Source organism: Aythya ferina, assembly GCF_964211825.1.
Source record: "Aythya ferina genome assembly, chromosome: 15".
NCBI classification, from domain to species: Eukaryota; Metazoa; Chordata; class Aves; order Anseriformes; family Anatidae; genus Aythya; species Aythya ferina.
The window spans coordinates 2,267,634-2,280,047 of record NC_140314.1 but is presented as its reverse complement, the minus strand read 5'-3'; the positions used below and the strand labels follow the sequence as shown (position 1 = coordinate 2,280,047).

General features: G+C 44.0%; 1 protein-coding gene and 1 long non-coding RNA gene across 7 annotated transcripts; one reads left to right on the top strand and one right to left on the bottom strand.

Annotated features, from left to right (window-relative positions):
* The first annotated feature begins 465 nt into the window (after positions 1-465).
* On the top strand, positions 466-9,154 carry C1QTNF8 (C1q and TNF related 8). Of its 3 annotated transcripts, none has more exons than XM_084537416.1 (4): positions 466-1,141; positions 3,211-3,313; positions 6,391-6,631; positions 7,426-9,154. In XM_084537416.1, the coding sequence occupies exons 2-4, from the start codon at positions 3,230-3,232 to the stop codon at positions 7,971-7,973; spliced, it is 873 nt and encodes a 290-aa protein (XP_084393542.1). In that variant the 5' UTR covers positions 466-1,141; positions 3,211-3,229; the 3' UTR covers positions 7,974-9,154. The 3 variants fall into 3 exon arrangements, with proteins under 3 accessions (XP_084393542.1, XP_084393544.1, XP_084393543.1); XM_084537417.1 differs by having other exon boundaries at positions 474-1,141; positions 6,028-6,631; XM_084537418.1 differs by lacking the exon at positions 3,211-3,313 and having other exon boundaries at positions 468-1,141.
* On the bottom strand, positions 6,512-12,296 carry LOC311445384. Of its 4 annotated transcripts, none has more exons than XR_014698373.1 (7): positions 12,159-12,296; positions 11,335-11,499; positions 11,054-11,201; positions 10,266-10,401; positions 7,755-7,847; positions 6,732-6,857; positions 6,517-6,648 (listed from the first exon to the last, which is right to left on the bottom strand). It is a non-coding gene; the product is annotated as an uncharacterized lncRNA (long non-coding RNA). The 4 variants fall into 4 exon arrangements; XR_014698374.1 differs by having other exon boundaries at positions 11,335-11,494; XR_014698371.1 differs by lacking the exon at positions 11,335-11,499 and having other exon boundaries at positions 6,512-6,648.
* Positions 12,297-12,414: the final 118 nt, after the last annotated feature.

The following is a 12,414-nucleotide window of genomic DNA, read 5'->3' as shown; positions in this document are numbered from 1 at the left end:
ACTTCAGCCAGACTGAATTCCCACAGGCACATGCTAAGAAACCACTCCAAAATTAAAAAAAAAAATACCCAGAAATATTGCAAACTACCCTAATGTCCCCATTTGCCATTACGAACTGGATGCAGATAACACCCCTGGACCTCCCTGTGGCCAGACCCTGTCCCTGCCTCTGTTCCCAGGCTGCTCACAACCGTCAGGGGTCAAACTGTCCCCAGCAGTGCTCCCGACCCCTCTTCTGCTTCTGCTTCAGCTCATTGTATAAACACTGCAGACAAGAGGGCGTTAACGGAGGTCATCTGCAAACCACTACTGACAGTGGAAATTTTTAAACCATGTTGCATTTTGGGATCCAAATATTCTTGTCTGCGAGCCCTCAAGTCACTCTGTGGCTGCAGAAGGGCTCCTGATGCTCAGCTCGAGCTGAGCATCTCTGCAGCATTGTGTCAGAGCAGAGCAGCCCCGTGGGCAGCGCTGACACAGTGGGCAGAGGAACTGCCAAGTGGTCACAGTGCTGCCTTGGAAAACGTGCAGGCTCCTTCAGTGGTTTGGGCTTTTCTACAATAAATTGCTCATGAAGAACTTTAAAATCCTTCTGGAGAGAAAAAAAAATAAAGAAATAGAAAATATCCAACAAGTTGTTTCCAAGAGGAAGTCCAGTGTCCAGACAAAAGTGGCTCCAGCGCTGCTTCGTTTCCTGCTGCAGGCGATATGAGGCAGTCTGGGGCGACAAGGAGCTCAGGGCGTGCAAGGAGACAAAAGGTAAAAAAGCAGAAGCAGAATAATTTCCATCTCTGGAATGATGCCGAGGTCCGACGTTGACGCATCCATGTGTTTTCCATCTCGGCGGCACAAGAAGGGTTTTAGTCTTAACTGCCCTCCTGGGTTTTCAGTCCAGATTTATCACTAATTAAAATGGGCAGCGGCTGGCGCTGTCCTGTGCGCCGTGAACTTAGAGCGAAGATAGTCATAGATTGCTTTTCCAAGTGAAGCCATAGCAATAACAGGAAGGAAAACGTTAGCAGAAATTTAAAGTGCAGCTCGGAGATCCAAGAACAATTTCTGCTTCATGAACTCTTGCTATCGCAGCGTGTGAGCTCAGCACTGCTGTGGCTGGGATTTCATCTCCAAGCATCCCCATGAGGTAAGGACACACTTGTACCCGCACACGTACCCAGTGAGAACATGGGCCGGGGTGGATTAATGTAGGTATGCCTTAAGACAAGACCTATACATCCCCGAGGGGCTGTCTGCAGTGCTTGAGGTGACCTACCACAGTTTGGTTAGGATTAGAGCTCAGCCTGCTAACCAACCCTACACTGGGGGGGGGGGGGTGGGGTGGAAAACCCTTTGGTCCAGCTCCCAGGCTAATTTGCTTCCTTTTGCTTTCTCGGTGTGCAGAGCAAGTAAGCTATGATATTTTATATTGTTCCTGCTGCCCAGATGTGTTGCTTTATACAGAAGTGTTAAAATTCTTCAGGTACACAGCATCATTAAAAAGCTTTGCAAGCGCAAAAGCGCCTCATACATAAGCTGCCACTTTGAGCTACGAGATTAAACTCAATCATGAACCAAAAAAAAAAAATCAATCAAGGTGCTCTCTCTAGCTGTAATAGTGTCAAGAAAATATATTTAAACAGAAGAAGTTGCACACAGGAAGAAAGCATCACATCATTTAACTCCCTGGACTGAAACTAATGGTTTCTGCCCTTCCTTAGCCCAGGTTTGTGGCATCTCCAAAGCCCTGCATGGAAGGAATTTGCCTTTTTTAGCTGGCAGACACCAGAAGGGCCAGGTGTCACTGAAAAGCCATCACTTTCAGCACAGGCTGTCCATAGCACGTAAAAGAAGTGTAAATGAAATGCCTGTTGGATTGCATTTGAGTTGGGGTGCTTCCAAGGTCAGTGCAGAGCATAAATGCATCATTTAATCTGTTCGGGCTCGCACTAAGCATGGCAGTAGCCAGAGAGCAGCATCTTTGGCTTGGGCAGAGCATCCTCATGAATGTAGTGCCCAGGAGCCACCCTCAAGGGTTTGCATTGGCAGTGTCACCAGGAGGGACAAATCCAGCCTTTCAGGAGGGTCTGAGCAACAGTCGTGCCTGACTTTAATGCAAGGAGGCTGGCATCTCCACTTACTTTTCCTTCTGGCTTTGGGCTAGGTGGAAATACCTGTACACAGCCCCTTTAGTAGGATTTTAACCTTGTCTTTATATTCAGATTCAGAGGGGAAGGGACAGAAAAATCAAAGTATTTTCAAACATTAGCTAAAGTACAGTTCCAGTCAGTATAAAGTACAGTTCCACTGCATCTAAACAGCTCTCCAACAGTAACATATATTCTAATGTCATAATGAACACAACTAATCTCCAGCCATCGTCATCACCACAAATTCACCAAAATTAACTGCTTTTTCGTCAGGTTCAGATGTCTCATTTTATGATCCATAAATGTGCCAAAATATTGGTCAGTATGCCCTTTTATCACATGCAGATTTTTTTCTTTCTTAGTATCTTGGTTGTTGGGTTTCATCCTGGTCCTGCTTGCTGGCCCTGTGCGCTGTGTGATAGTTCATGGGTTTGGAGTGGGAGGCTTGAGAGCGTTCTGGGAAGAGCAAGTGATTTATCTTGGCATTGCACATCGCACTGAAGCGGCCGGACGCCCGGCCCCGCAGCAAGCTTCCTGCTCCTCGAGCACTTTGCAGGAAGCATCAGAAACATCAAAACATCTTACATTTTTCTGCATGTCCCCACAAGCTTTTCAACAGAAATGCTTCAAACTCATCAATTGTCCATCAACTGTTTCAAGATGAACCCAAGCTCAAAAGCCAAAGAAGCTGAACTGAAAAAGTGGTTCGGGGAGAGGGAGGGCTGAGAACCTCTTCTTGTTCTCAGGTGAAACATTTATGGACTCCAAAGTTTCCAAAGCCAGCAGACCAGCTTCCCCCTAGCCATTAAGATGCCTGTGTGTCTGTCATCTGTTATTTTTTTTTATCCTGATGGGAAAAACAAGATTGCTGAACCGAAACTGATTGTGATTCACAGGTTCCCAGTGCGGAAGGCGAAGCCAATACTTTACACTTGTAGTTTTAATCTGTTGCTTCCAGGATGCTCCTGTCTGTCTCAGGAGAGGAGCCGTGAAGAATGGCCACGGAGGAGCATGCTCAGCTTTGCAGTTGTGGGTTGCTCACTGCGGTACTAATGCATCATTTCAGGCACTAACGAGCGTGTGGGATGGCGAGGGCAGGAGGATGGATGTCCCTCCAGCACGGGGACCTGCGAGATGCGCGGCAGAGAGCCTCACAGACCTGCAAGCCGGTGAGTCACGGCTGCATCGGAGCAAAGCCGAGTCCGGTGCTTGCTGTCTTCTGAAGATAAACCTGCTCCACTGAAGTCAAATCCATCATCATCACTTTTGACAAAATAAGGTCGCAATAATTATCTTTAGGGGAAAAAAAAGTCTAAAACCAACTGCTCACTTTACCTCACAGATCTTAAATTCTGAGCTCCAGATTACTTCTTATAACTTTTTTTTTTTTTTTTTAAGGTATCAAAGACTTCCCTACCATGAGAGTTATATCTGCTTGCCCTCTGAAATTTGCCTTAAATCATTTTTTTTCTCCAGATTGGCATAGTCTTGTTACTTTCCTGTTGCATGCTTGATTCCTCTGTTTTGAACTTCTCCTTCACTTGCTCTCTACTTTTATGCTGGATGCCTTTCAGACTGAACCCCATACTGCTGGATTCTTTGTTCTTTCAGCCTTCTCAGTTTCCTCTCTCTCCACTTTCCCTCTTACTTCTTTTGTCCTTTCTGGACTGTTGTGAGCAAGCTGTAAATCTGTTTATTTGCATATATCATTGAAATTTCAGCTAACCAGAGCTTTTGCAACTGCATATGTGTTTCTGCTGCCTTACTAAACTTTATTCAACAGGGAGGACAGTGACAGATCCACGAACACAAACAAAACTTTGGTTGGTCTCAAATTCACAGGTCTGACACCATTTCTAGAAGATTGTGCTGCTCAGGAATGTAAAACCATGAAGGAAAATGTGGTGTAAGGGGGTGTGTGTGTCAGTTCTAGGCTGCCCTGAGTTGCCTGGATTTGTGCCTGGCTGGCCTCATTTTTCCAAATGCAATTTCTAGCCAAGACCTTGAGTGATTGTTCTTCATGAATCATGCAAGCAGCCATGATTTCCTCAATGGGAGCTTGGATTGCAGCAATGTGAAACGTGCACAACCTGAGCACTGATTTCTCACCCAGACTTTTCTTCCTTAAGTCACTTCTAAAAATAGGAAAGTCATTCATCTTAAAGGGAATAATGGCCTATAAAAATGTCGAATTAATTTCTTCATATTTATGAAGCCTTTGTCTTCCACCCATTATGAATACCCCTCTTAATGAATGCTCTTTCTCCTTCATGAAGGTATTATGAGCAATTACGTTCTGCAGTTTTAATGTGCAGATAATGTAATCAAATGCCTTATACTTTATCCCCAGGTTATTGACTACCCACCCCCTCAAGGACTAAATAGCTTTTACTCCCATGTAGGATATATTGGCCCCAAGTGCCTGGGACTCTGAGTGAACACATGGTCTTCCTTAGACCATTATGTATATGTACAAGCTTTAATCACTGCAAAGGAGACCCCAGAAACATTACTTGGACCCCAAAAGCTCTCTGCAGTGCAAACTTTCTGTTCTGGTCACGTACAGGCCGGTTATTTATGACCTGCTGTCCATTTAGACTCGCATTGCATTTTTGGTCCTGGTCGGCAGCACAAAGATAGCTTAAAGACTGAATGAAAATTAAAAAGGACTTAATGAAAATTAGAATTCAGGCCCTGAACACTGATATAAAGGAGTATTAATCCCTCCTCAGACTTGTACCTAGAATAAGGTACAATTATGAATAGAAAGATCATTTCAAGTTATGACAGATTTGATGAAAGAACTTTCACTGCTGTCAGAAGGAAAGTTATTATATCTCTGCTAATAAGTATTCATCAGGTTTCCAGGGAGCTGGATTACACCAAGTAATAAAAGGTGTGAATGACAGCTCTTTTGGGGCAAGCAAGAACTAGAAGAAAACATCTCCCAAGAATGCCTGTACAATCCAAGTACCTTGCCCCATACTGATACTTTTTTCCATATTTTCTTGACTGGTCCATTTTGTGCCCTGTGAAGCCTTTGTATAGCTGCAGAGTAGGATCCTCTCCCTCTGCAAAATGCAGATGGGACCTGCGTTCATTGTGCCATTTCTGAAAGCCAGGATATCTAGGTACTACCATCCCTACCTATTCCAGGAATTAAAGCTGGTAGAGGCGGAACTGTGAGAGCTGTTCCCAGCCTGAGGTCAACAAGAGTCCATCTCACTAATTGGACTATGGATAAAGTCCAAAAAGGCATCATTCCAAAATCTGTCTTGTATGAAACACCACTGCAATCAGCAGAATGACACTAATTATGCATAGTATGAGGCAGCATTCACCTGCCTCCAGCTCCACTCCCTCCCTAGGAAGGAGGGTGATGGGGAGCTAGAAGAAAACTCACAATTTACCACCAGAAACATTTTCTGCCTGTTCATTTCATCCAGTATTTATGGCCTTTGGAGCCTTCCATTAGCTCTTGAAAATGCAGTAGACGATCTCAAAAACTAGCAGTTTTGTGCAGAACAAGCCCCAGTTTGGTCTGTGCTTGTTGCATATATTTGGCTCTCCATTATATACAATGGAAAATTAAAATAGGAAACAGAGGAATTCTGCTAGAAAAAGCAAATGGATATGGTCAAAGCCACAAACCACTTGGCATGATCTTTGTTAAAGAGATTACCAGCAAGAGGCTGAGAGATCATCTAAATGGAGAAATGCTTTTATTCTTTAGTTTATTTTTCCACCAGATTTTTCATGAAAAAAAAAAAAAAAAAAAAAGAAAGTTTGGTTTCATCTCTATTTAGTTTTATTTTCTTCATCTAATTCCTCAGGACAGCAAAGCAAGAAACTGTTGAGTAAAACTTTTTTTTTTTTTATCCAGTGCCTTTTGCAAGGACAGTTCTGACAACAGCCAGACAGCAAGCGCACCTTGAGCAGAGCTTGCTACAACATCTTTAAGCACCTCACCCGTAGTTCCTAATCTCCGCAGGCTTTTTTCCTGTGTTTACCTGGTGTCTCTTGACAGATATTTCAACTGTAGGTAATGTGAGATGAGGATAGTCTTTTCCGTTGCTTGTAAACAGTACACAGTGGGGAACCCTTCCTACCTGGAGTCTCCTGGTGCCACTACAAGATAAGCTAATAATTAATCAGAAATGCACCTTGCGGCAAGATTAACAGATGGCCCATCAGCGGCTCTGACCTGAATTGCCACGTTAATCATTTGTTCCTTTGCTCGGTCCAGCTGGCTCAGCTGAAGATGAGTGCCGTGTTTCTCCTGCTCCTGGTGGCCACCAGCAGCGTCGGTGCTGTGCTGGAGAAGGGCCTGCCGCGACGGGAAGCGCGGCGCCTCTCGTGCGTGCGGTGTTGCGGGCCTTCCGAGCAGCCCGTCTCCATCATCTCCTCACGGTACACGAGGATGAGCAGTGACCCTGCTTTTTCGGTACCCAAAGTCCAGCCCACCATCGATATCACCATCCTCAAAGGTGGGTAGAGGTGACTGCTGTGATAAACATCCTTTTTACATCTTACACGCCTTCATTTTGCAGGCTGTGCTGCTCCTCCTCCCTGCACCAAGAAACTCACCTGATTCATTTGCCTGAGAGGTCAAGGGATGACATGGCACGGGCTCTAAGTGGGCACAAGTGGGAAGTAGCAAAAGGCTTCAATCTATCAGAAATCTGAACCACTGGAAGCTTGAGTTAGATCACACTAAAACACAGATGCAAATGTTATCACGGAATTACTAAACTAGCATAAGGAATAAAGAACTAATAAAGATGCTCACCCACTTTTTGCATTTCACATGTTATTTGCTTACCTTGTTAAGACAAGAGTTAAGCATATAATACAGAAGATATGCCAGAAGTCCGGTGAGCAGAGACACGCAGACCAGACAAGCTGAACAGCCTCTCCCAGGCCCAAATCAGGCTTCAGAGAAATCTGTTTTTTTTTTTTTTTTTTTTTTTTTCTTACCCTAACCTCTGCACAGAGGGGCTGTGCATTTAGCTGGATTTGTGTAAATGGCCTGATTAGGTGATGGAGTTTTACTACCAGAATTATTTTATGCATCAGCACCGTGAACTAAGTGTGGGCAAGCTTCCACTTGGCATTTTTATCCTCTTGAGAATGAGGAAAGTGCTGGTGTCTGACCTGCACTTCTAGATATTAGTGCTGTGAAAATGTTTTAGCAAGTGCTTTGGTGGCAGTCTCCAACAGGATGACTGCAGCTTGGACTTCACGTGCTTGTGTTTGACAAGGTTTTCCTTTACGCTTACAGGTGAGAAGGGTGAAATGGGAGAAAAAGGGTACCCTGGAGCAGTTGGGAAGGAAGGAGAAAGGGGGCTACGTGGCTTTAATGGACGGAAGGGCCAGAAAGGCCAGCCTGGCCCGCAGGGCCATTCCTGCAAGCAGCTCTACGCTGCTTTCTCAGTGGGTCGGAGAAAGCCCCTTCATAGCTCAGACTACTTCCAGCAAGTCATTTTTGACACTGAGTTTGTGAACCTCTACAAGCACTTCAACATGTTCTCAGGGAAGTTCTTCTGCTACGTGCCAGGGATCTACTACTTCAGCCTCAATGTCCACACCTGGAACTTCAAGGAGACCTACCTGCACCTGATGAAGAACGAGAAGGAGGTGGCCATCCTCTACGCCCAGCCAAGTGACCGCAGCATCATGCAGAGCCAGAGCCTGATGCTGGACCTGCAGGAAGGAGAGGAGGTCTGGGTGCGGATGTTCAAGCGGGAGCGAGAAAACGCCATCTACAGCGAGGAGTCTGATGTTTACATCATCTTCAATGGCCATTTAATCAAGCCAGCTGTAGAGTAGCTGTTCTTCAGCTTTAGGCTCAAAGCTTTGGCAAGGCATTAGAGTCTTCCCTCGTAGAAATGCACGTCTAGCTCCACTTGGAAGGACCGCAGCAGGCAGCCCCTGGCCTGCTGATGGGGATGGAGCTGTCTGTCCATACCGAGGACATCTGTGTGGATGCAGGTGGTGGTGTTTCAAGGTGATGAAAGCTATGAGAAGGTTTAACCCTTAACATGCCCTGGAGATAAAGCACAGAAGGCCTCAGTTGTACAGCCCTGTATAGATCCCCAGGATCGTCCCTGAAGTCTGCCAAGTTGGAAGCAAAAAATATAGTGTCTGCTCTGCTTTGGAGAAGCCATTTTAAATTGGATGTAATGGTCATCTTCAGACATCTGTAATCTGGGGGCTAGTTAAGGAATGTATCTACTCATATAACTATGCTTATATCTTTGCAGTGTGTACTATTGTTAATAAGAGCACCTACACCAGGTCTGCTCCATTCAGGTGGACAAGAACACACCAGTGTTAAGAACAATATTTTGCACAGTACATTTACCCTAAATTACGTTTTTTTGTTCCATTTCATGTAATATTACATTCTGAGAGCATAATGCTAGAATTACATAAATAACAGCATATTGATCTGACAATACTTTGAGGCATAGTTTTAAGTACAACTGCAGCCACATGCCATAACTTTGCTAGGCTGCTGTATTGCTAGCAAAACTTTTTGCACAGGAACATCCAGCACAGGTGGGAGCACACATTTCCATTTTTAAGGAAAACAACAGGCTCTACCCTGGGATCTGATTTGTGAGTACTCATGGCCAAGCTGGTGCCTGAGGACATCCTGGTGTCTGGAAACTACCATCTTACAGCACTCTCATCTCTGGCAGCTGGAGGAGGAAACTGGGAAGAAAAATGGTGCTTTTCTACCAGCAACAATATGTCTGGGGATTTGGTTTCCTTTCTTCACCCCAAAAGGTATTGATATAACAGTGGAAAGGTGCATGCAACAGCAAGAAGCCTTGTTTCCCTCAGTTCCTCCATCCCCATTTCCCCAGTCTCCTGTCTGCATCCCAAGCCATTTGTATGAAGGATACATGAAAAGCTCTTGCTAGGCAAACTGCTTCACTGCTGTGCCTCACCTACCTACAGCTATTCAGAAAAGTAGCTGAAATAAACATATTGCTTTGAATACACTGGCTTTGTTTATCTTACTTCCATGCGCTTTTCACAGTACAGGGCTAAAAGCACTAGGCTGAACACCCAGCCCCACGTTATTATGTCAGGTGGCAATTTTACTTCAACACCAAAGGGTTCCAGAAACTGAACTCCAGACTGAAACCTTCAATTCCTCTCCTTTGCAGGTCAGTAAACAGCCATCGCTGAGTATCAGGATAGGGAGGCAGAGAAGTTGATGACCCTTTGCTGTAAAATAAATACCAAATCTTTCTAAGCTCTCACGATGTTAGTGAAGATAGGAATTTTTAAGTAGCCTATCTACAAAGTAAATGCATTATGACAAGGGGTCTATCAGCCTTGAAATATCATGTCTGCTCCTACTTTCATTATAGCCTGCTGCAGCCCTCAGAAGGGAAATTGGGAAACTTGCAGAGCTCTAAAATCCCAAGGGCATTTCATGCAGATCCTTCACCGACCTGCTGTCAGATATCCCAGCTGCTTAGATCAGGCCACACTGCACAGCAGCATTTCCTTTTTTTTTTTTTTTTTTCTGGCCCTTCTAAAAAAGCCTTCTAATCAGCAGTTTCCATTAGGGTGATGGTAAAAGCCCTAATGGCTGCATTGCTTATTTGCAGCTCGCCACTTAGTGCTGAGAGCACTAGCAGGGAGGTGCCAGCCCTGAGCAAACAGGCACCAGCAGAAGCCTTCCCACTGCCCTCTCTGAAGGCATTCGCAGACTGTTTCTCCCCAGCCTTTTCCCTACCTCTGAACCACTCACTCCCCAAGCAGACCCAGATTTTGCAGCTGCAGAGAGCCGTGCCCCACGAGCTGCCTGCGGTGGAGCAGTGATTATTTGCCAGGGCTGCCCAACATTCCTCGCATATCGAGCGGCTCCACACAGCTTCAGCTCACCCCATCCACAGCTCGCTGCACTGACTATAATTAAAAAGAAAAAAAAAAGATCCAGCCCTCTTAAAATGTCATGCCCAGCTGGATTTATTGACAGTGCCTAATCCAGCTCTGGAAAAAAAACACCCAGCGCATGTTTATGTTCAACCCACACTGATTTTGGAAAAGTTACTTTCTACCAGGAAGCAAGCAAAAATCCATATTTCTATATCTCTATACCTGTGCATCTCCATAACACCTGGAGACACGGTTAGGGAGACTCTGATAGGACATGTTCAAAATGCTCTTGACTGATATGCCAGGGTTATAAGCAGGTAAATCGTTAAAGCCACATTGGTTTCTGGTGCAGAATAACCTTTCAAATAATAAAAAAAGGTTATTGGTTTGCACACATTACTCAAATCAGTCACTTATTATCAAAGAACTAGAAGTCTCAGCCTGCTGATTTCTCTGGAGGAAAAAATGAAATATCTAAAAAAGTGTGATGTACAAAAACATCCCTACTGCCACCTTTTGAATGAATCTATCATATTTTTTTCCCAACTTGAAGGGCTGGGACAAGCATCCCTATTTAGAGAAGTTTAATGAGCCAAATCTAAAGCACAAATATTTCAGAACTGCTCATCAACATACAGGCAGCTTGCCAGAGCCTTTTTTATAGGAAGAATTTAAATCCTTTCTTTTTTCCCCAGCAACATGTAACGTGGAGTACCAAACTTCGAAAAAAACATTTTCAAGTTTTTTTTTTTTTTTTTTGAAGAAAAATGCAAGGGAGTTTAGTGCTTAAATCTAAATGAAAAGGAAATAAAACAGTATTTATATTTCTTTTTCTAATAATTTTCCTTAAATAGGTACATTTCACTTTGAAATAAATATCAGGGACCTATCAAAAAAAATATATATTTTTTTCAAATCCTTTAAAGAATAGCAATACATAGAAATGACAAAACTGTCTCAGCTACCATAAATAACAAGTGCATTTTACTAATAGGCATTAGTTCTCATACAGGTGTCTTTTACCACTGAACTCTTGCAGAACAGTCCCCATGGTACAAGGCACCAATAAATCAAGCTGCCAAAATAATCTTCCTTGCCCCTGGGACAGGACCAGAAATCAGGGAAGCAGAAGAGTCTGTTGAGAGCCTGGACAAGGAGCTGTAAAGGCAGAAACAGTTTCTGTAACTGCAGAAATAACAGATTAGGGAAAACATCAAGTGAGAAGCAGCTACTCCCCAAAATTTCCTTTGCTTGGCATAAGAAGATTAAAACAGAGTTTAAGTCAATTTACCTTTCATTTTCTGACCTCAGATCTGTCCTACATTTGCACTTATTAGCCTAAGCCTTGGCAACAGGGAGGAGACAAACTCATCTAGCATCCTCTCCTTCATGTCTGTGGCATCAGAGCCCTAGAGCAGCACCTCACATGGAAGATCGCGCTGGGTCAGCGCCTGTCCTTGTAGTGAAAAGGTGATGAATGGGGAGAGCAAGCAAGTGACCTGCCCACATCCACTGGGGATGGAGCAAGATTTATGTTCAGCATTAGGAAAAAATGCTTCAACTAGGAGAGGTGGACCCTGCAGGTGGCTGTAGCAGGAAAGACTAATGCTCCATCCCAGGAAGCCTTCAAAGGCATCCTAGGACCTGCCAGGAACAATGCAGGCAGCTCTGGCTTAAGGCAGAGGAGGAAGCCTAAGAACTGCATCATCCCTTTAGCTTCTTTTCCTGTAGATTTAAGTTTCAGTGTTTTATCCTGACAAAATTCCAAAAAGACACAAGAAATACTTCTTACTAAAACCTTGTATGAAGAATCTTTAGCTGTAATTTCAAATATCGCAAACCCCCACATAAGAAGCCCTGCAGCACAGCTCAGTAATTACTAGGGATCTATCTGCACCATTGAGCCCCATGTTTGAGTTTATCTTATGACTTCCAAATGTGCTCATTCATTATCCTTCCTTACATGATTGCACCAAATGAAGCTTCACATTACAATTTGTAGGACTTCTGCAGAGCCCTTACTTAGCTGTGCAATTGCTCTGTGACTTGCTTTTCTTCATTTCCTCAGTACCTACCCCCTGTAGGTGTAAGACCAGAGAAAATCCTCACACTTACAGACTTGACAAAAAAAATCTTTTAACTTGAGCACAGAATCATCTGAATTCTAGCAGAACCTAGCCCTTTTTTCTTCGTGAGCTGAAAATAGTACAGCCCTTCCTTGAAGCCTTCTTCCCTTCAATACTCTTTTTTTTTTTTTTTTTTTCTCCTAAAAGCAGCATTAGGGTGGGATGCTTGAGCTCCCCTTTATATAGAGACACAGCAAATTATTCACAGCACTCCCGAGTCTGCTGTAACAAGCTGAGGGACTATA

Bases quoted from the DNA above. Each gene is read 5' to 3' on its own strand.
- C1QTNF8 (XM_084537416.1), top strand. From the start codon at position 3,230: ATGGCGAGGGCAGGAGGATGGATGTCCCTCCAGCACGGGGACCTGCGA. The intron at 3,314-6,390 runs GTGAGTCACGGC...TGCTCGGTCCAG, and splicing joins CCTCACAGACCTGCAAGCCG to CTGGCTCAGCTGAAGATGAG. The intron at 6,632-7,425 runs GTGGGTAGAGGT...TTACGCTTACAG, and splicing joins CGATATCACCATCCTCAAAG to GTGAGAAGGGTGAAATGGGA.